This window comes from Acanthochromis polyacanthus, chromosome 12 (assembly GCF_021347895.1).
Source record: "Acanthochromis polyacanthus isolate Apoly-LR-REF ecotype Palm Island chromosome 12, KAUST_Apoly_ChrSc, whole genome shotgun sequence".
Classification (NCBI taxonomy): domain Eukaryota; kingdom Metazoa; phylum Chordata; class Actinopteri; family Pomacentridae; genus Acanthochromis; species Acanthochromis polyacanthus.
The window spans coordinates 11111463-11134229 of record NC_067124.1 but is presented as its reverse complement, the minus strand read 5'-3'; the positions used below and the strand labels follow the sequence as shown (position 1 = coordinate 11134229).

General features: G+C 40.2%; 1 protein-coding gene across 17 annotated transcripts in view; it reads right to left on the bottom strand.

Annotated features, from left to right (window-relative positions):
* plecb (plectin b) overlaps window positions 1–22767 on the bottom strand; it is a 214155-nt gene that overhangs the window by 39519 nt on the left and 151869 nt on the right. For 12 of the 17 annotated variants that reach the window (XR_007945569.1, XM_051957222.1, XM_051957223.1 and 9 more), the window contains 29 exons: window positions 22185–22246; window positions 18037–18126; window positions 17350–17385; window positions 16059–16136; window positions 15839–15943; window positions 14375–14541; window positions 11240–11355; window positions 11010–11107; window positions 10192–10311; window positions 8694–8789; window positions 8464–8591; window positions 7205–7298; window positions 6695–6849; window positions 6183–6507; window positions 5985–6062; window positions 5668–5829; window positions 5414–5518; window positions 5198–5293; window positions 4974–5099; window positions 4702–4854; window positions 4462–4616; window positions 3148–3274; window positions 2639–2822; window positions 1788–1945; window positions 1110–1288; window positions 879–1017; window positions 403–759; window positions 226–309; window positions 37–141 (listed from right to left, as the gene is read on the bottom strand). Coding sequence is in view for 16 of the 17 variants with exons in the window: in XM_051957222.1 (XP_051813182.1) it covers window positions 37–141; window positions 226–309; window positions 403–759; window positions 879–1017; window positions 1110–1288; window positions 1788–1945; window positions 2639–2822; window positions 3148–3274; window positions 4462–4616; window positions 4702–4854; window positions 4974–5099; window positions 5198–5293; window positions 5414–5518; window positions 5668–5829; window positions 5985–6062; window positions 6183–6507; window positions 6695–6849; window positions 7205–7298; window positions 8464–8591; window positions 8694–8789; window positions 10192–10311; window positions 11010–11107; window positions 11240–11355; window positions 14375–14541; window positions 15839–15943; window positions 16059–16136; window positions 17350–17385; window positions 18037–18126; window positions 22185–22246 (3878 nt within the window). In the remaining variant the exon portion in view is untranslated. The remainder of the gene's footprint in view (window positions 1–36; window positions 142–225; window positions 310–402; window positions 760–878; window positions 1018–1109; window positions 1289–1787; window positions 1946–2638; window positions 2823–3147; window positions 3275–4461; window positions 4617–4701; window positions 4855–4973; window positions 5100–5197; window positions 5294–5413; window positions 5519–5667; window positions 5830–5984; window positions 6063–6182; window positions 6508–6694; window positions 6850–7204; window positions 7299–8463; window positions 8592–8693; window positions 8790–10191; window positions 10312–11009; window positions 11108–11239; window positions 11356–14374; window positions 14542–15838; window positions 15944–16058; window positions 16137–17349; window positions 17386–18036; window positions 18127–22184; window positions 22247–22767) is intronic. The other 5 variants (XM_051957225.1, XM_051957230.1, XM_051957219.1 and 2 more) reach the window with 3 other exon arrangements.

Genomic DNA, 22767 nt, shown 5'->3' with positions numbered 1-22767 from the left:
CTAACTACACCCAGTATTGGTTTTAATAAACCATACCTCCTGAATAATATTATCAGAAGCAGAATCCAGTTTAGTTTTCTTCAGGGGAGAAGCAAGAGGTTCCACCTGCGCTTTGTAGGCGACCAACTGGAGTTCATAGTCCTGTTTGTATAAAAAAGATCAATTTTTGTAAGTGATAAAAATGACACTATTTACAACCGACAAAGCAAGCAAGTGTCCACTTACCTTGATAGTATCAATGTATGCTTTAGCATATTTTTGACACTCATCAACCTTGTCTTTGTTCTGCTCAATCTCCTCCAGCAACTTCTGTTTAAAGAAAGGATGAAATAAAAGCTAAGCTCAGTAGTTTAAAATGTAAACAATAAGAATGCAGTTAAAATCAAGGAGAACACAACAAACCTTCTCTTGAGCAAGTTGTTCTTTCATAGTTTTGCTGTCAGTGATGGGCACAGCCTGGATCTTCTCCTGCCTTTGCTTGGCATCGGCAATCCAGCGGATTAGCCAATCGTAGCTATCGCGATAGTAGCCTAGCTGGCGACCAAGCTGCTCTAGCTCTCTCTGGCGAAGCTCGATTTGGGTGAACACGGCCTTCCAACGGTCCTGGAGGCTAGACAGGAGCTGGCGGTAGTGGTCCAGCTCAACATCACGCTCACTGTGCACACGGGACATCTTGTCACTCACAGCAGAGGCTTTCTTCAGCTCTTCTTCCAGGGAATCAAACACTGGCTGTTCACCCTCAGCTTCAGCTCGCATTTTCTGTAGGTTTCATGCAAAAAAAATGTTAGTCAACAATGATGAAACATGAGCAATTTCATCAGGGCAAGGCATGGGAGAGATGTTGCACTTTTAAAAACAGGGACTTCTGCATTGATTACCTTAAGCTTTGTCCTGTAAGTCTCTACTTCCATGATATCACCAGGCACAGTGTGAACCTCCCGCAGACAGTCCTCATACTGCTTGAGAACTCCTTCAGCACCCTGCGTGTTACGGATGACCATTTCCACAGTCTTCAGCCTGGGACAAGAAGCATTAAATACATTTTAAATGACCTCAAGTGATTTGGAAACAGTGCATTTTCTCTGTAGATTAAATGGTTCAGGAATTACTTGTCAAGATAAACGGAGGACAGCATGTGAGCATGATCCATCTTCTGCACGGTGACATCAAGCTCTGACCGGAGAACAGGAGCTGAGGCAGACTGCTGAGGGGAGGCCAAGACTTCTTTTGTCCTGACAGATACCTTATCAAGGTCCTTCTTGAGGCCATCCAGCTGTACCTGGACTTTCTGTATGACAGATTAAGACCTCAGTTAACAAGATGACACAGCCAGCTTACTATGTAGAGCAGATTTTTCAGGAAATTATTTCAAGGAACCTTAAAAAAATTAATTAAGCTGTGCGCTGGATCAGCCAGAGACACGCTGATGTTTCAGATCAGCAGGGACCACTACAGCTGTATCTGTATCTGCTATCTGCATTTTTACTGAAGCTATTTTATTTCTTTACTGTATTTTCACACTTCAAGCCAACAATGACTGCAGCTCACAGTACAACTTGTATTGTAGTTATTCTCTTTTTTTCTGCTCCACCCTGCTGGATGGATTTTAGTACAACACAGGTATAGCCAGTCCTACTTTTAGCCCCCTATTAATTATTTAGCTATCTATGAGTCTTCTTGTTTTCTTTACCGTAGCATCTTTCCTTATTTTGTTCACACATGATGATTTGGTGTCCCATCACATTGTTATTTCTATACACAGACAAATACAAATTAATTTTTAGTACCTTCTGCTCTGTGGTCTTCTGAACACATTCTTTCAAAGGCTCCTTCTCCACAGGTTTGCGAATGCGAGCCACAGTCTGAGCCTCGCAGTCTTCTATACGCAGACGCAGGTCCTTGATCTCAGAGATGTAGTTCTTACACAGAGACTCATTCTGTTGACCTGTGTTGCAGCATTTTAATTAGTTTAGTTCAGCAGAAATAAAATAAATTTGCTTGAAAGCAAAAAAAAAAACTGTCAAGGGTTTTTTTTTGTTTTGTTTTACATGACACAGTATGATATGCCATGTACACAAAAGGATATTGATACATTTTTGCAAACATTTGTCACATTCTTAGTCTGCTGTTCCACTGCAGTGCATTTAAAGCACATTCATACATGCAGTACTTCATGTGTTCTGTCTGAAACACACACAGCTCCGTATGTGCTACATCCATAGCATATATTATATAATATGTGTTTTCTACGTAAGTAGTCACACTAATGTAGTCTAAGGCTGCATGACAAAAAGCATAAAATACTTTCGTTTAACTCACAGCACATGGGTTCTACTTGGTGCAGAGCTTTCAAAAAAAGCAACTTGGGAACCAAAACAACATGCAGTCACATGACTCTAATCTGATCACTAATGTTTGCATCTGAACATCCCATTCAAGAATCAAAAGCGTGTGCACACATTAGCTTGGAGAGCTTTGGCTGACTTTACATCACTCACCTTTGAGCCTAACAACCATTTGCCCTGAAAGGTGAATTGACAATTACAGGCCTGAAGTTTTTTGCACACTTTAATGTAAATTTCCTCTATACAAACAGACAAAAACTAAATAAATGATCTGTTTAGAGAACAAATACTACCTTTCTCCATGGAGCGAAGCAGGTTGTCGAAATGCTGGGTAGACTTGTTGTAGTCCTCCTCGACCTGCATGCGGTCATCAGGGCCGAAGAGCTGTGAGTCCTGGCTGTCACGCATGTAGTCCTGGTAGTGGAGCTCCAGGTTCCTCATGATCAGCCGGTACTCCTCTGGCTTCATCGTCTTCAGCTGCACAGGGTGGAGAGATGTATAATCAGACTCCCTCAGTAGAATTCCACATCATATTGAAAAGAGATTGATGCTGCAGATTGATTTAATGGTGTATACTTTGTTTGGAAGTGAAGTTTGTCCCATGGCTCAAAACATATGGAATCATAAAACAACAAGCTCCTTTCATTGTTGGTTTTACCAAAGCTAATTCCAGTGTCAACAAATTATCTTGTAGTAACTGAATTTGATTCAGAACACTCATAGACGCTACAAGAAGCTCTTCTTTGCATAGCCCTCCCTGGTACTTTGTGTATACCCTCAAACCCTGGAGAGAAGTACAGACCACGGAGATGTTCCAGGAGCGTATCTGTGTGAAATCTCTCATCAGGTACTGCCATGACAGCAGACTCTTCATGTCTATATGGAGCTTTTGCCACATGGACACCATCTGCTGATGACCTGCATCCAGACTACAATTGGACAAAAAGGCAAATAATGTCACAGTTAGGAAGTGCACATGTATTCGAACACCCTAAATGATCAGACATAAGGCTTCAGATATTACATTAACTGAAAGAGACAGTGCACGAAAGTGTCTTCTTATTTTTTTCATGTTGAGAGCTAATATAGTTGTAAAAACCATGTATATATTGAGTTTCCAATGACCCCTATAACTTATTGAGACCTATTTGTCTTTGCCACAAAAAGCAATCATGAAGTTCGTTTTGTTCATAAATTTATTGTAGGCATTAGGAACTTGATGCCCCGTGGTTACTTTCCCATCAACAAGGTGCTTTTGGTAGCTGTCCACAAGCTTCTGCCAAGCTTCCATTTGTATCTTTGACCACTCATCTTCACAGATTTAGCGCAGTTCAGTTAAAGTTGTTGGCTTTCGGACACAGACTTGTTTCGTCATCGCAGTCCACAGGTTTTTCTTCTTTCAAGACTTTAAGAAGTCCAGGCTTAAACCTTTATTGTAGCCTTATTTAGCCATTTCTTTACATTTTTCATACGTGTTTGCAGTCATTGACATATTGGAACATTCAATTGCATCCAAAGCCCTACCTTCTAACTAACAATTATGGGGTTTACCTGAAGACTGCGGAGGCAACTCTCCTTCATCATTATTCTGTTTATTTTGTGTGAAGCATTAGTTCTACTGGCAGCAAATAAGCCCTAGAGCATAATAATGCCTCCACCATGCTTGATGGAGGATTTGGTTAAATTTTACATTCTCTCCTCCAAACATATCTCTTTGTATTGTGGCTAAATAGTTCAATATTTGCAAAGTTTTTTTGTGATCAGCAGCAAACTTCAGTCGAGTTCTGGTAGAGGTCATGCCACTAAGAAAATTTAATAAACACAGCTTTCTACATCACCAAAATTGATTATTCAAGTCACTGTATATTTTTATCCCAGCAGATTATGTCATATTTCCAGAAGACCTAAAATAAATCTACAAAAGAAAAAAAATACAGGTTTTTAGACAGCAGAGTTTCAATGATTCATCACAGAAAATTCACTGTTATAGGAGTCAGGGGAAACTCAAGATTGCCATGACATACATGGTCTTCACAAGTGTATGTAAACTTTTGTTCACCACTGCAGTTGTTGTCATACAGGTGACAGATTTTGTTTTGCTGTATTGTGTTCTTACCTTGACACACTGTCCACAGCCTCCTTGTTGACTGGAGGTACCATGAAGCAGACTGAAGGCACCACTGCCTCATGTCCAGCACGGTTCAAGACCTTCCACTTGAAGGGCTGAGAGTTGTTGAGGAGGGCGCACTCATCTCCTTTGTGAACAGTGATCTGAAACCAAATCCACGACACAGTATAGAAGGCATACTCAGGCTTTGTCATAACATTGATCAAACTAGTAAATGACTATACTAACCTCCTGCTGCTTGAAGTCACAGACAGCTTGAATGGGTGTTTTGCCTTTGATGGAGGTGGTGGGGTTTCGTGGTTTCAGCTGGATGATGGACCTGGCTCTCTTGTTCAGGCCAGTCACCAGAGTCTTGAACTCATTCAGCTGCTCTTTCTCCTCCTGTTGAAAACAAGTGCAAACTAGATTAGAATATATGTATATGTTTTCCCTTCTTCTTTTTCTTTAGAATGTCTTACATGTAGCATTATACATGACTGTGAGCATGGATGTCTACTCACCACAGCATCCTGCAGCAGATCCTCCAGGCGTGTGGCTGTTGTAGAGCGATCGCAGCTGTATTTCTTTTTCATGTTCTCTTGCATTTTCTTCATCTTGTCCTGCACCTCTTTAACATCGCCAAAGAACTGCAAAGAATGGAGGAATATGAGCATGAGTGTGGATGCTTACAGGTGGGTTCATGAAATATGACATATTTATGTTCATTAATGTGTGTGTTCCACACCTGGTAGTAGGCTGTGTTTTCTTTGAGATGAGCCTCTATACAGCAGCATAGCTGGAGGATCCAGCTCCATTCAGTCTGCAGGGCAGCTGTAAAGGACTAGTAGGAACCAAGAGCACATGATGACAGTGGATTAATTTGGGCCATAATAGATGCATTTCAGAGTAGAGGCTGTATGTGGATTTTTCACACTTCAGGTGCCATTACTGCTGTAATCACCTCTACTGTCTTCTTGCCAGGATGTCCATCCTTGACAAGTTTGTCACCCATAGCCTGGATATCATTGACCTTCTTTTCTCTCAGCTCCAGCTCTCGCATGAGACCCTGATGAATATAAAGGACACAGTTCATTATAATCATGGGATAAAAATCATGTTTAATTTGTTTAACAACTGATGTAATTCAATCTAAAAATGAACGAGTGCATTGTGTGATAGAAGAATTTGACATCTTGTTCTGCTTCCTAAACGCACCGAGTAGTTGTCTTTCTTAGCCGTCATGTTGCTGTTCCTGTCACTCCAGTCAAAGTTGACCTCTTCCTCTTCTTTGTCATGTAACCACATCAGTTCCTTAGTGGCAGCACTGACGAAGCTGTGCAGAGAATCCAAGTTCCTTAGACGGGATTTGGAAGAGTTCTGAAAGAAAACAATGAATCAAAATGTCAGCGGCTGATAAATATGCAAACACACACAACTGCAAGTTAAAGTCTGTCTTAGCAGTGAATCTAAAGTTACACAAAAATCTAAATATTATCCACAAAACAATGTTTTTGGAAAATGAAAAGATTTACCTGTAGTTTGCCATACTGAAGGTCCAGTTTTCCCAGATATTCTCTGTATGTGCCCTTACTGACAGGTGACAGTTGGTTCTATAGCAAATGAAAGATACAAAAAACATTATCATTCACACACGTTTAATTACTTCTAAAATCAACAGCAGAATTGGGGACACTCTGTTGTCCTCTCCAGCAGCCTGATAAGATCACTACCTCGTCTGCCCTGGCCCGTTCAATCTTGGATTTGAAGTCCTCCACGGTCTGATGCAGGCCCCTGTGGCTGCCCAGCTGGGACTCCACCGAAGGCAGGTCAGATCCCCACTCGGCATCATCAATGCGACGCTGGTTCTCCTCCACCCAGGCCAGCAGGTCTTGGATGTAGCGCAGGGTCACGTCATCCAGCTCTGGCCGTGCCTTCATGGTGGACTGCTGGGTGCTCTTGGTCAGATTCACCTGGGAAGTAGTCACGCTAGCAGTCTTGGGACGAAGGTTGTAATCGCTGCGCAAGTTCACCAGACGCTCATGGAGGCAGTAAATTCTATAGAGGTAAAAAAAAAAAAAAAAAAAAGGCATTGAGCTGTTAGTGGAAAATGATTAGTTCACAAAATAGTTTTGAGTTCTCACATAAGCTTCTTAAAATGCTTGATTTCAGTTCTTGAACTGCTTTGTGACAAAATGTTCTATATGGGTAGTTCAGCTGAATGCAGCATATGCATGGCACCAACCTGCGGTACATCTGTTCAGCCTGAGGGTGGCGCCCATCCTTCAGCATCTGCACATCATTGAAGAGCAGGCGAATCATGTTTTCTGCCTTGTCCAGCTCCCTTTCCACCTCTGCTGTGTGCTGTGCCGGTTTCCCTGCACTCAGGAGGCGAATATCCTGGAAGAAAAATAACAACAAAAACATGAATTTTCATGTTCTTTCCAAATGGCATCAAAGCAAAGTTACAACACTGTCTTATGAATGCCTGGATTTATATTTAAAGTAAGTTTCACACAAGTTTATAGCTTGTTGTTACATTGATGTTACAAGTTTGTAGCTTATTGTTGCATTGATGCTGCTACAGGTGAAATCTGTATCCTGTGATAAATTTAATATTTAAAAAGTCGCAATTATACAACAGTTAGATGCCCAACAAGTGCTTTGAGATCTTTTGGATTTCACATCAGTTTATGAACACCCATTAAGTAAACACCAGTTAGTCTTTTAACTATTACATCTGTGGAGGACTCACCGATTGCACCAGGGAGGTCAGGTAGCTGAGCTGGTCATCACATATCCCTGACTCCATATTGACTTTGCTATAAATTCTCTGGAGCCTCTCAAGTCTGAAAGAGAGAAGATCAGTAATATTAAATTCAGAGAAATAAAACAAAATAAAACAGTGATAATCCCTGATCCATAACACCCACGATTCACGGCTCACAGGGCAAAAGTCAGGACACTTACGGCCATCTGCGCTTCAGCAAAAACTCAAGTTTACAAGGGTCACTAACAAAAGCCATTTCTCAGCTCTTCTGGACAGATTATAGCTCAGACTGCAAGAAAGCTGGCTCTTCTCACGCTCCCATTATTCCGCAAGGTATAGGCCCAGAGCGAAACAAAAATGTCTCCGTTTTCTGACAAAGAAGTCCAGTCTGTTCATTCTGCATCTCAGAACCGTAAACAAGGCTATCAGACTGACAGATGACCACAAAATCTCGTGACTAAGACCAACCCATTTCCCTGGCATGATGCAACAATATTCTAAATATATTAAAAAAAACATCAAACAATACTTTGCCCTATTTCATCAGATTTAATTATTTCTTTGGTGTCTCCAATTATGGGAAATACTCTCTCTCATTTTGTTAGCAGCCAATACACGAAACAAAAAAAGCTGCCTTTCACTAGAATCTTTAAGGAACTTTTTCCAGCAGACAAAAAATATATTGAAAAAACTACAACTCGGAAATAATAAATCTTTGATGCATCAATTTCCATAGTTAAGAAAAGTTGGCCAACAGTGAATAGATTATAACTGGCAATGATATAACTGTATCATGCTCTCATGAGCGGATCATTGATAGCTAACTGGATAAAGTTCAAATTGAAGCTGGTCTCTAGCTAAGTGGTACCTGCTTTAAATCCAAATCCCAAGATGATGGAGCTTTTTTAGCCCCTTGGATCAAATTAGATGAAGGTTTCTACTGAAATCTAGAATCTACTAGACTTAGCTTACCTCTAACTTAATTTTTCCAAAAACACCTTGTTCTGTTGTGGTAAAAATACTGTATAGTTCTACCTAATACTTGTACTTTCTTCTTGGTCTGCATTCAAAACTAAGGTTGAGAATTATCTCCAAATTTGCTCACTTGGTTTGGTGTGTGGCTGACTTATTTCTGTACTGTTTTGACTTGTTAATACTGCACCCATTTCCAAGGAAAGACTCTGTCCAATTAAAATCTGATGACTGTAAACATCTACCATTACTCATCTGTGTACTGTCCCAACCTTTCAAACTCTATCCTGAGCAGCTTCTCTCTCTCGAGGATGGCCACATGGAGTCGACCCCATTCCTTCTCCACATCAATGGGATGGTAACCAGGAGGGACCTTCACCTGACCAGCATGCACTGCGCTCTGTGGACAGGTAGAGGAACATTTCATGAGTTATTATGCATGCATGAGTCAATATTCATCTATTAAAGAACAGAATGTGACAAAGAAATGTGGTTTCCTTGCCTCAAAGGATTGGTAGATGTGTTTTGAGCGGTTCTTGTCTTGTTCTTTCACTGGCAGCTCTGTCTCTTTGAACTTAGAGAACTGCCGCAAAAGAAGCTGAGGAAAAAAAATACACAAAAGGTACATTTACATGAAATTAAAGTGCAGATTTTCTCCTTTTAATCAACAGATTTTTAGATTTTTTTCTAAAAAAAAATGCATTCTAATCGAGGTGTTTGAAGTGCATCAACATGACATAATGGAATAATGGCTTTATGGTGCAAATGACACATTATTGCGTTGCTATTATGGAAACCTGATTTACACAGTATGTACATTGCTCCCTGATGAGTCAATCTGAAATCCTTATTTAATAAATAGGATGAGCACACTAAAGTAACACATCATGCTGCTGTTCTTGGAAAAGTGAAGGCATTGCTCACACATTCCCATGACCAGTGTAAATTAAATCCTCCCTCTAATAGACTAACATCATTTCACTGGCTATATCACCAGGGAGGAAATGTTCTAGACTTAACTTAGCATTTTTTAAAAAAACACTAAAGCAACTAGCTACTTTTAAAGCTACTGCTCTGCAAATAATTTTAAATAGATAAAGAAAATGTTGAGCAACGCTGACAGGGAGTGGCAGAGAGCTAATTCCTCTTAGGATAAGCTGAACATTATCTGCCTTTGGGTCGCATTTCCCCAGCACCAGCGCTGCCACACCTACAGTACAACAATGCTTGTGCAGTTATCTGTATCTGTCCACAACCTGTTCTTTAACCCTTAGATGCATAAGTGGGTCAAAAATGGCTCGGTGAGGTTGTTTTATTGCAATATCTTTGTAATGAAAAGTTTTTTTTATTTTATATTCCAGTTATTCCTCAAAAAATATGGTTTTGATATCATTCCATTTATATTTTTATACTTAAAAAATTGTAATATTTGTATTACTACTCCAAGCTCTTTATCACTGATAATATAGTGCACAAATCTGGAAGGATGGAGAGCAGCAACAGATAGAGGAAAAGAGTGGAAAAATGGCAACAAAATGGATGTTGTCAATCTTCTATGGCTGTTTTGTATAATATTCTTCTTTTTTCAATCTTAAAAAATTTCAAAGTCTGCTATAAAGTGAAAAACAAACATATTTTAAACATGAAATCATTCTTTTGTGGATAAAAATATAATACAAACAATAATATAAATGATTATTTTTAACCAAAATGACCAAAAAAAAAGGCAAAAAACACATTGATTCTTGTACGAGTCATTTTTGACCCACGTACAGAAGAGTGTAGGGTCCAATCACTGAAGCATCTAAGGAATAATCCAACATCTGGTGGCTGCATAAACCTCTTCACATTTTTATACTTGAACTGTTTCAATTGGTCTTTTTCTTAGAAAGTATTAATGGAAACGTTTTTCTGTGTTCTTGTTGAACTGCGAACACACCCAAACATAATCCCTGGCCTAAAGGCACATATAACAGCATGTCACTGTAAAATCAGCTCACCTCTATCTCCTCATAGCTGGCGGGGAACTTCCTCTCTTCGAAGATCATGACATGGTGGCGCATCCACTGGAGCAGAACAGTCACCAGCTCATAGTACTCCTGCCAGCGCAGCTCTAGGTCCTGCAGCCAAACACAGCAGAAAGGAGAGCAGTGAATTTAACAACAACAAACAGGAGGGCTCTTCTTCTCCTGTGTCTCCATTTTCGCTTGCTCACCACCCTGAACTCAATAAGGTAGCAACAATCCAGGTCTTGTGTGTATGGACAAATAGGGAGAGAGTAAAAAAAGGAATGTTGACGTGTGCACTGATGGAGGGGAAAGTAAGAGAAGGACGACAATAGTAGGAGACAGACAGAAAGCAGCATACTTTTCTAGTTTTTTTTTTTTTACAATATGTGAGTGTGCAGCTGCCTCCATGTCTATTAGGACTAATATAAGGAAGAAAATTGTTTAAATGCAGCCAATATTCACTTTTACAGGGGTCATCTTTAAGATTAGGCCTTTAAATGGAATTAGCAAGTCCTTGAAGAAGAGGGAATGGCTAACAATACACATTTGAGCTCTTCTCTCTGTCTTGACCAGAGGTTGCTCATTTCCTGTGATACTTGGTTTCACAAGACTTCCATTTTACTTTGTGCTACTGATCGCATTGGACAAGAGTGAAAAAAAAACAGTGAGAAAGTAAATTTTATAAGCAGAGTCACAAGTTTGTTCAGTTTTGAAAAAATCTGATCAAGCATTCCATCAGATGACATTTGAGCAAACATTGGTGTTACCCAGAGGCACATTTACTGCAGTTTTCCCCCAGTTCTTCTTACGTTAGATCTGACGGGGGCTTCAGCACGAGGCATGACATCATACAAGGATGACACGTAAGTGATGATGGATTTCTCATCAGGATGTGGGACATCCACGTCTGAAAGGACAACGTAACAATTTTTATTTCATTCAACAGTCAATAGACATATTGCAGCACAACATTCAAAAAATGCTAAATAAAAAATTATCAGTAATAAAAAATATTTATACTGATTTTGTCCAGTTTTACCTTCAGGGTCCAGGAGGCGTGTCACTCCCAGGTCTCTCTCGGCCACACTGAAGGCGTGTTCTAGGTTCTCCATGTTGGTCTGTCGGTACACTTTGCTCATATCGATGAGTCTGGGGCTGAGGAAGACCAAAATGCAACAACACAGTCTTGTTGAGAGGAAGAAAAAAATCTTCAGATGTTCAGAATTGTCATTTCTAGTGTGTCTGGTATATAGTATCATGAGACTTTAATGAACACAAATGTCAGTCAAATTAACAGAATTGAGCACTAAATGTCACACGTTTGCAGAACTAATGAGGGCCTGTTTGCCTAAATGGTATCACCAAAATACCTTATATTGGCAATAATACTTCCTAAGACCTTCTGCCAATGGCTAAATGCCATAACAAGCCCACCTGTTCACTTTCTGATTAAGCTGTATGAGCACCTGCCTTTTTGTCCTCTGGGTGTTTGACTTTTTCTGGCAGATGTCTGAGAATCCATAGGTGGAATGTAATTTACAGAGCAGCTACCGTAATCAAAGCTGACACACACAGCTTGACTCCCAGAAGACACAAAAGTTCAAAAACAGGATGACTGAATGCATCAGAGCCTCATCTCATCTGTCACGCAGACTTTTTGCACAACATTCATTCATAACATCATAACTGACAGCAGTTTTGAATGCATTTCTAAATTCAAGTGCAGTTAATATCCCTGCAGCACTGGTTGTGACATTTAGTACACAAATACAGCATGTGTAGATTCATACAGCTCTCTGGTGCGTTGAGTGAAACGGACTGCATCTTGTCCATAAACAGGAGAAGACTCCACATGACGGATTTTCCGGACAGAGAACTGCTTCGTTGGCCTCTGGGGACCCTGGCTCTCTCTTCCGTGAAAGCTGTGGGACCTCCATCCATGGCCCAGTTCATCGCCGCTGGAGCGAGCCCCTGAGCTATTAGAACCTCGCCCTGAGTCCCAGGAGGATCCTTCAGACGGGATATCATCACACACCAAGACCACCCTGTCGTCCACATCGCTAAGAGAACCTAGTCCACTTCCAATGAAGCCCAGGCTTCTCTTCTTCTGCTTAGACTTCTTCCTTATACTGAGCATGTCAACATCTGCAGGTGGGTCCTTGTCCAGTAGCGAATAAAAAGATTAGGTCCAGTTACTTATTCCAAAAAATCTTTGGAAGACTTAATTAGTGCAGGTAAATCCATCTTGCCATCATCATCAGGACACCCAGCATCTTGTGAAGATTCTCTTGATCCTTCCACAGGATTTCTGAGATTAAAAAGCCTCCTAGTGGTACAGCCAAGTCAGTGCTCCTTAATCAAGCTTTTCAACATGAAGGTTAGGCCGTGGCCTTACAAATCCACAACATAAGCCTTCTCCCATGCACATCAACCGTAGAGAATCCTAAATTCTCTGGATGAGCGCGTATTCTGCACTAGATTGCCCTGAGTTGTGCCTCAGTCTGAAGTAACACCACACTTTTCATGTAGCAGCCACATAGCACTACAGTTACACCCACACACCACACCCCTGACCTTTATGAAAGGCAGCAGAAAGCCAGCCTCAGGAGACTTAAAAAAAAAAGAAAGAAAAAAAAGCTGCTGGTACACGTTTCAAATTAAGGAAACTTGCCCCTACAGGCATCTATTTCTTTCAAATCATAATAGATCCAAAGAAAAACACCTCACCAAACATTTCTCTCATCTAATGCCGCTTTTATACTGTTTACTCCTTGAATGAATCTCGAAATTGTATTGACATATCCTCCTGAGAAATGCGATCACATTCATTTCTCAGGATGCTAAACACACAAAGCACCTCTTATCGCTAATTCTACTGTAAAGACATACAACAGCTTTGGAGGAATTAGCATATTTAGGGTTTTAACAGCAAAGGCTCCAGATTTAACTTTTTAATAGTCGGTTCCATACACTTTAATAAGCTAATTACATTTAATAGAGGAATTATCATCTTAGCACAATGGCAAAGGAGGTGCAGAATTACCCATAGCCAACACCTACCAGTGGTATTCCCAGCCTGAAGGCTTGAAATGTTCCCAGAGACACATAAATACATATTTTGTTAATGCAGCATGAGTACTGTCAGGTCCAGAAAGCAGAAAATGAGCGAAAAGAAAGCATTTTAAAAGTAGAACATGGCAAAACTATTACATCTTTGAGCGTGCCAAAAAAACGCTTTGCTATTTCAGTTTTTATTATGTTAGCACAACTATACAGCCATGGCCATAAGTTTGGACACAAGTACCATGACGCTTGTGAATCTTAGAAAATACCACAAAATTGTCACTTACAATACAGTACACAACTCCTGAGAACTATATTAAGTTCCATATGTAAAAAAAAACATCAAAAGAGTTTGGTGTCATTTTGTTATTCTTACCAAATTCGGTTGTGAAAGTACTGCATTTTTTTTGTTATTTCCTTCTAATATTATGTTTTGGGAACAAAGTTGTTCCAATTTTTGGAATTTATTGACAGTATTATATCCCTTGTTGATTTGTTGACTAATTAAACTGGTGCTGTCAAAAAATATTAGTTATGTTCTGTCATAGACATCAAAACAGACATAGTAAGTCATGCTGCGTCCAAACTTATGGCCATGGCTGTATATGTATATGGAGGCTGTACAGCGGTAAAGCTACAGACACTGCTAACTTTCTTTCCATTAAAATAAATCAACCATAATACCCAAAAACAGCCACGTCATGGTTATAATGTCTAAAATTATTTAAGGAGTAGACGCATACTGTCAGTACAGCGAGTAGGATTCAATTACAGAGCAGGTTTAAACTGGCATTATGAAGTGTAATTTGATATTTTGAAAGCATTCCAATGTCTCACTGCTGCTCCAGTGCACTCAGTATTGAATTCAGCTCATAGATGATGGTGTACTATGACAAGACGCTGAAAAAAGCAACGAGAAAGCCTCGCAACCTCTGGACAGTATCTATTATATCATTATTATAGTTTTATTTTGGCTTTGAGGGCATTAAATAAGGCAAATGCTATAACTACAGTACATAAAAAAGACAGTGGTGCAGTTTTGTGCAGAAGGCTTGACTTGTATAACTTGTAATTTCATATTATAGATATTAAATAAATTGACCACACTCACTAGTGCTTGTGTATGACAGCATTGAAGAGTTTGCCGTCCCTCCAGCTGGTGGTAAAGTTGTCACAGCGGATGCCCTGGTAGCCGTCCGTCATCCTCTGGGACCAGAGCAGCAGCTTCTCCTTGGCCGTCATGTCTTCTGACTGGCCATTGATCTGAATATCTGAGATCTGAGACAATATATATATATATATATATATATATACAGATAGAATGTTAACACACTGCAAGTCACATATGTTGTAGACAAAATATGTTGAAGAAATGTGGAAAAAAAATTAGCCATTAGTGGAAACCAAAAGATGCAATTTAAATGGAATTGTTCGACAAGACAAGAGTTAATTTTAAAGGAATTATAAAAAAACACCATTAGTCTCAGATCAACATGATAATCATTTCTTGATTTAACATCTTGATCATTGCATCATTAACATATTTTATGTTTATTCGAGTCAGTAGGTTGGAGAGTTGTTTCACAGGATGCAGCAGGATTTCTGCTTGGTGTAGTCTGGGGAAACACCACTGTGACTACAGTAAACGGATAACTTTTCGTTTGGGGAATTTGGGGACAGAAAAGATGAGTCATAGCAGGCAAAGAGTTTGTATAAGTGATTGTCTAATTGTGTCCTGCACTCAAATTGTCATCTTATCGCAGCTCTGTCTTGGAAACCTGCTAAGATTACAAAAAGAAACTAAATTCCAAAATGCAAAATGTTTAGAGGAAAAAAAATAAATTTACAGATTTTTTCTGTCTTTTCTTGGGGCAAATTAACTATTTTAAGACAGTCAGCCTGTGGGATGTAGCACTACATTGCATGATAAGATAAAAATTTTACTCCTTTCCCTTTGATGGTGAGCCTTTATGACTCACCAGCAACCACAGCCCAGGTGTCTTATTTTCCTCTATTGTGTGAAAGTATAAAGACTGAGGGAACGGTGTGTATCTACAGGGCACAATGGCATCTTTATCCAATCATCTCAACAAACCACACCAGTTTTGCCTTTGATTCCCATACTTCACTTCATTTTTTTTTGCAACTTTTTTTTATATGGGTGAGGGGGAGGCCGTGACTATTAAGCTGATCTCCAGGGATTTCTGACTGGCAGCTTGTCACAAACACAGGAAAAGCAACAACAACAAAAAAAGTGTGTATGGGATGTGGTTGCCATCACCTGACACACCCTCCCCCTGGGGGAGGGGACAGTCTGACTCATACAACACACCCTGATGGTGTTTTGTTTCTTTAGTTGAAATTAGCTACAGAACACTACATACTTGACTGCAGCGTTAGTGTGTTATAAGATTACTTCTAAGAATTTGGTTAGAGTGAAATGTGTTTTAATTAGAAAATGAAGAGTCCAGAATCCATTCGGATCGCCTCCAAGGAGATGGGAAATGGCAGCTAAGAGGTGCAGATCCCAGAGACAGAGGTAGAGAGCGATAAAATAATGGAACACAACACTGACTGAGGAGGAGACCTGGAAGTGGAGGATGATGGTCCATATTAACCCCAGCGTTAGCTTGGGGTTCCCATCTGCGATGTCATCATTTCTGATGTTGACCAGTTTGACCTAAGAAAACAAAGCAATCATAATATTCTAATCATCACGGCATCATCTGCATACATAGATGACAATGTATTTTCACATATTTTTGAGATTCAAGGTAGCATTTTCTGCATCCTACCTGCCGGTGCCGGAGGAAGTCCAGTGCTATCTGTACATTTTGCAGTTTGTGGAATCTCATGCGGCCTTTCTCTCTGGGCTAAGGAAGACAAAGAGGAGAAAAAGAGGTGTTGGGTTACATTGTGGACATGGTTCTGCTACCACAGTCGGAGATGATCCTTTAGGTGTAGGAGGGGGAAGGAGGACAGCGTTCAAAAAAAAAAATTAAGAAATTAATGACAAAAGGCTAAAGCATCAAAAGGAAGAAGATTTATGACAAAGAAGAAATGTGGGATGACTGGTAAAACTCATTAGTATGTAAATATTTCCAATAGAATACAGTGTCGTCCTGATTCCAAATGCTCCTAATTTTTTCCATTCAATTCTGTTTTTCACCACAATCCCACACAGAAAAAAAAGATAAAATAATGGGAAGAGCCACAGGAAATCTGCATTGACTAAGCCACATATGGTTTTATTTAATTTAAAGGAGAACTTCGGTGTTTTTCAACCTGGGGTCTGTTTTCATATGTCATTTCATAGATGTGAGTGATGGAGAAATGAATTTTCGACATAACTCCAGTATTTAGCCAGGCAGGCAGCTTCGCAGCTCAGCTAGCATCTCAGCTAGCATCTCAGCTAGCGAAAAGTATGGGGCAACTTGCCCCCCTGCGTCAAAGTCCGCCCTAACGTGCTTTTTTCCCCACACTGACTGGCTCGGATAGTCTCAAGGAGTGTCCCACAACATACTCGAGATGAGAAGTGAACGAAAACCTCCACATTACCTGGCGATCGCTCTTTGTTGTGGTCTGTATCCAAATCTCAGGACGCTAGAAAGCAAATCTCGTTCTGAAATCGCACGATAGCTCGCGAAATCGCGCGAGCTCTGGCTAAATACTGGAGCTATGTCAAAAATTCATTTCTCCATCACTCACATGTATGAAATGACATGTGAAAACAGACCCCAGGTTGAAAAAAACCGAAGTTCCCCTTTAAGTAATCTGACAACAAAGTAAGATCAGCTTACACTGCATAACAATCAGGTCTAATTATTTAAATGTCAATCAAAATAATACACAATTTACAATAGCAGAAAAGTCATGATGAACCAAAGAAAAAGGCTCACAAACAAATTCAGCAGCTACATGGTTAAAGCAAGCCTGTCAATGAGAGAAACAAAAAACTCAAGAAGATAAATCAGGATGACTGGAGGTCCCATGCACAGCAAAATCACTGGGAAAGTGCAGGTGAATCATTTAAAAAAAAAAGAAAGCACAACAGGATGGCCTAGTGTACGTTACAAACCCACTCACCAACCGAGCGCTCCTGACCACGTCTCTCTCCCTCGGCTAGCCCCAGCAAGAGCAGTGCAAAGGAGAGGAGGTGAAGGCCAGAGGGCAAAGACCAGCACACAGAGGAGAGTTAAAGGACAGCAAACAGGAGGTGAAGGACAGGGAGGGAGAAGAATACAAAAGAAGAACTGTGGATCAGACAGGAGTACAGTTCACAAACAAACGCACAGGCCAAAGTGGCGTCAATGTGTTAAGGCTGTGGAGGCATTCAGAAGATGAGCAGAGCTGCAGCAGAGCAATGAACTACAGCAGCAGAAGCAGCAGACAAGCATCTGCACACATCTGAGCCATGGAAGCCAGCAAGAGTTCGCTGACATTATATTTGAAGTGCGAGCTTTCAGTTCAGGGAAAGTTAAACAGAGAGAAGTAATTCAAAAGATGGCCAGTGAGATAGAGGAAATGGATTGAGCCACCAGAGGGAGTTAACAGGTCTTTGTTTAGCAAAGTTCAGCTCAGGTTGAGTCTTTGACTGGCATCTTGGCTGAGATAAATCTCAATATGTTGCCACAGGAATCACGTTTCCTGGTTCACTTGAGGTAAGTAATCCTTGTATAATTTGTTAGGATTGGGTTTCAAATTTGAGGGTGAAAAGATGTAGAGCTCGGTCACATTTGCTACTCGGACAAAACAAATCATATATCAACTCACCAGTGTTTCCCCAGAGAGGACCTCCAGCAACGAGATCAGGTTATGTCCATCTCGAAGATCTTCATACAGGTCTGACACACGACGCTGCGCCTGCCAGGAGGAAAGGAAAACAGAAGATATGTCACCAGGATTCAAGCTGCAAGCCTGAATAAGCCTGACTACTTTATTCAATATGTGGTGCAGTTTGTGACTTTGCAATATTAACCAGTTTATCTCTAACAAGATAGCAAATCAAAAGCAGTGGTGTTAAAGTTTGGGTTAAAACTATTTTCTCTTATATAATTTTTTAACAGTGCTTCAAGCATTCTCTGAACTTGCAGTTCTACACAGATCAGGAATGCATAGCCGTGAGCAGCCAAACTTCACTCCTGCTCCGAGCAGTAGCTGTCAATTTTGACAGGTGAGGAGAGTTATTAAGGTAAAAAAAAAGGTGCAATGGTGAATATAAAATTGACTAAAAGACAGTGCCGTGTCTTGGATCTTTCAGATTTTTTTTTTTTGTTGTTGCAGAGGTGTGGTGCAATTGTGTCCAGAAGTGAGTGAAAGATTTTGTGATGGTGAAAACACAAGACTAGACAGGAGGAGAAGGTTGGACATGCAATCAGACACTGACCAGACACACATCACACCTACCTCTCCCTTCCAGTGCTGGATGAAGAGGGATGGAAGATGATGGAATGATAGATGGAAGACATGGATGAATAATGGAGAAAGAAGGACAGGATAGAAAACAGAGAGCACAGACAGGATAGGAAGGGAAATGGACATGAAATGAGGATAGAAAGTGATGGCTAAAATGATGGTTTATGATACACAAAGATGAAATACTTAATAATTAAACTTTTTTTGTAGCTCCATGACAAGAAACAGCAAATTAATCACTCAGTTGGGTGTGTTTGACTATGTGGGAAAAGGAGGCCTCTGCCCTAAAATGGAATGAAAGTAAATTTTCCTTTGCAAGTTACAACAGTCACTGGTTTATCTTGGCAAGGATTTGAGCACTGTGCAATTTAGCCAACCTTTGATATACTCCTCCCTGCCTGCAGAGGGAAGATGAAGCGAATACGGAGCTAAATTTAGTGAAGGCACCCGAGTGTGACCACCAGGGTTCACTGTTTACATTCTAAACTCAACTACTTTATCGAATATAACGTGCTGAAGTTTGCACCACTGCAGTGGACTATTATTGAAGAAATGTCTGTTTAACGAGTTGCAAAGATAGGCAGCTTCTGTCATATTAGCACCCATTCACATACACTACCATTCAAAAGTTTGGGGTCATTTAGAAATGCTCTTATTTTTGAAAGAAAAACTTTTTTTCAATGAAGATAACATTTAATGAATCAGAAATACAGCCTAGGCATTGCTAATGTCACTATTCCAGCTGTAAACGGCTGATTTTTCATGGAACATCTACACAGGGACACAGAGGAACATTTCCAGCAACCATCACTCCTGTGTTCTAATGTTGAATTGTGTTAGCTTAATGGTGTTGAAGGGCTCATTGATGATTAGAAAACCCTTGTGCAGTTATGTTAGCACATGAATAAAAGTGTGAGTTTTCATGGAAAATATAAAAATTTCCTGTAGTTGACTAAAACATCACATCACTGATGAGCCACATGAAAAATGACTGTTAATTTCTAGCTTTTCAAGTGAGGAGTTTGGTGACTTTCAGGAAGCTCTTCGCTTTGAATCTCTTAACCTCCTTAGTGCATGTTGAAGAGCAATCTATTGCCACCGCTCAATTACTTTGCACTAAAGAGGCTGTGGTTGTGCTCCACGTGATCAACTGCTGCTGAAAGGTAGGTGTTGCTCTACAAATTACTCTCTTAGGGTCAAAAAAAGCTGCACTGTGAACTTTTCAAGGTGAAAATCATTAGCACATCATCCTCGCCCCTCCGCTTGTCTGGTGTCTGAAAACGACATGCCTAACATGCCTTATCTTGTGCAGTTCCTCCTAGCTACAGTTTCCTCCATTTTCTTATTATCAGTCACACACAACTTTCAAATCTACTGAAACACTTTTCAGAAATCTGCAAGAAAATGCGTTTCGCAACTGGTCTGAAACTCCACTCTGTTAACATAAAGAGATTTACTAAGTGGGAGACAACACTCAGTGGCCCTTTACAGCTCTTCATGGCTTCACCCACCCCACAGTCTGGCCCCGTCAAACCAACCATTTAGCCATTTAATCAGTTTAACACCAGGATAACTTGATCACATTCAGCCACAGAGTTAACACTTTTCCTGCCAAACAAGTGTTTCTTCCTTCAGATAAGATTCTGTACTGCTGACTATAGGTGGCAATGATGTTCCTTCCATTTGCTGCTAGGCTTAAAAGCATTTTCTGGAAGAATATTGATATACACTACCAGTCAAAAGTTTGAACACACCTTCTCATTCAATGCTTTGTATTTATTTGTATTATTTTCTACATTGAAGATTAATACTGAAGTTTAAGACTGTTTTGTTTACAACATAATTCCATATGTATTATTTTATAGTTCTGATGTCTTCAGTACTAATCCACAATGTATAAATTAATTAAATAAAAGCAATTGAATGAGAAGATGTGTGCAAACTTTTGACTGGTAGTGTAATAATAATATTTTCAGGCACTGATTGAAAACCCTCTTTGCACAAAAAAAGCAATACAGAGAAATTGTATTTGGAAAAGCCCTATTCAGAGGAGTAACAGCTTTTCAAGTGAATGATGGTCTGGAACAATTTTAACCATAATATTGATGTGAATTCTTATGCAGCTCTCTGTGCATCAATGCATGCCTTGTAGTTCAGATCCAGCAGTCTGCGCAGCACATGTGCTACCGCTGGCGATCACGGTCTCCAGTGCCAAAGCCAGAACTTGCCTTTTCAGAGGCCGCTAAGTGAGTCCAGATGTGTGTGACTCACCCTCTAATATTCCCAGTGAACACTAAAGAGGAACAAGCAGGAGTAACTGCAGTACATTCCCATACAGTGGCAGCAGAATACGTTGGCACTTCTTTGTGCTTATTTTTTGCCCTCATGTTCCATTTCTTTAAAAAAAAATGAATGGGCCAATGTCAAGTGAATATACAAATAATATGGAAGCACTCAATGTCATAAGGCTGTAAAGGTATTGGTGCCAGCGGGAGTTTCCGAGAAGAAAAGTGGCACAAAGAGGAATATTTTTACTGCTCTGGGGGAGGGAGATTGTATTACAGGAGCTAATTTTTCCCTCGTAGTGAGTTGGGTCTGTTTGACTCGACTCCCCTGTTTACCTCCCTAGATGGGTGATGCACTGGAGGGCTTTCAGTCTGTAGTTTAAGAACAGAGAGGGAGGTATGTGAGAGTGGATGAGTGCTGATGGATGGTTTGCACAGGCTGATGACAGACTGGACTTCTGGTGAGCCTCCCCATCGCAGTACAATGAGTGTGAAACAATAACTCACTGGCTAGTGTTTGTTGATGCAAGTGGGGGGTGGGATGATGGTAATAATTTCTGGTGACAAGGAACAGGTGAGCGATGGATGGTGAGTGCCTCAAAACAATCCACAATGTTAAAAAACTGCATTCTGGGAACCTGAATGTTAGACATTGAATTCTTTGCTTTGAAATTTCATTGCTGCAGCTTGTTTGGTGTACTCCATTGACATAATATGTTAAAAACTACAGCAAATCTAATGACATTTTTGTCTTAAGTGTGGGGAAAAAGTACAAAAGTTGTCCTTTATATCACCATTCCTTCCAATGCAAATACAAACAAAGCCAAAAACTGTGCAATGGTATTGTGTATGTGGACACAATTCTTCAGGTGGAAATCAAAAACCTGTCAAATCTGAATTGACACATTTATTTAACACTTGACACAGTATCCTGCAATTAAAGTAAAACCAGGGCAATGACTCACTCAGAAAGCATCTGGTGTTTGCCACTTGTACAGTTTAACCCTGAGGGGACATTTACCCCTTGATATCCATCTAATGTGGTTGTGTAAAAAAATACAAAAAAAAATTCAAAATGGAAACAAAGTGAACATTCAGGGAACGTTTCATTTACTTTTCATCCAAATGTATCTTGAATATGGATTGGTGCATGTGTGTATAGAAAAAATGTGCCTTTAGTCACAAGAACAGAAAAAGTGAAAGTCAGGAGCGGGTTTTTACCTTTATCAAGTGCTTGTTCACCCATTTTGTGAAGGTCTTTTTCTGTACTCGATCTCGTTCATCTGCAACACAGACACCACAGTTAAATATCGCACATGATGGAGGAGGAAAAAATAGAAACACTCAATAACAGGAGCTGCAACAGGTGTATGACTGATGAATTCATACAGCATAAGCAGATTGGAGTTCCATTTATTTGACATTAAAGTGAAAAAAAGAGGAAATCTCCAAGACACTAGACGTGTTTCATTTCTGTGGGACAAACAGAATTTATCACTGGGTGGAAAAACACTGCTCGCACTCCTCTGTACGCCTGCATCTGAGTCAGGCCACATCACAGCACATTCACTGTCGGTAGATGAGTCCCTATTGTGTAGAAAATGTTCTGTTGGCAAGATCATGTCTGACTCTGCCAGCTGTGCGAAAATGAGAGGATTTGATTATAAAAGGTGAGATGTTCCTGAGGCGTGAAGATACTCTGCTCAATTACCACAAGACATGGCATAACTATGAGAGAGATTTTCCAACAAGAACGAACAAGGACCAGACATGGAATACACCCACTAAGACAACAAACCTGCAT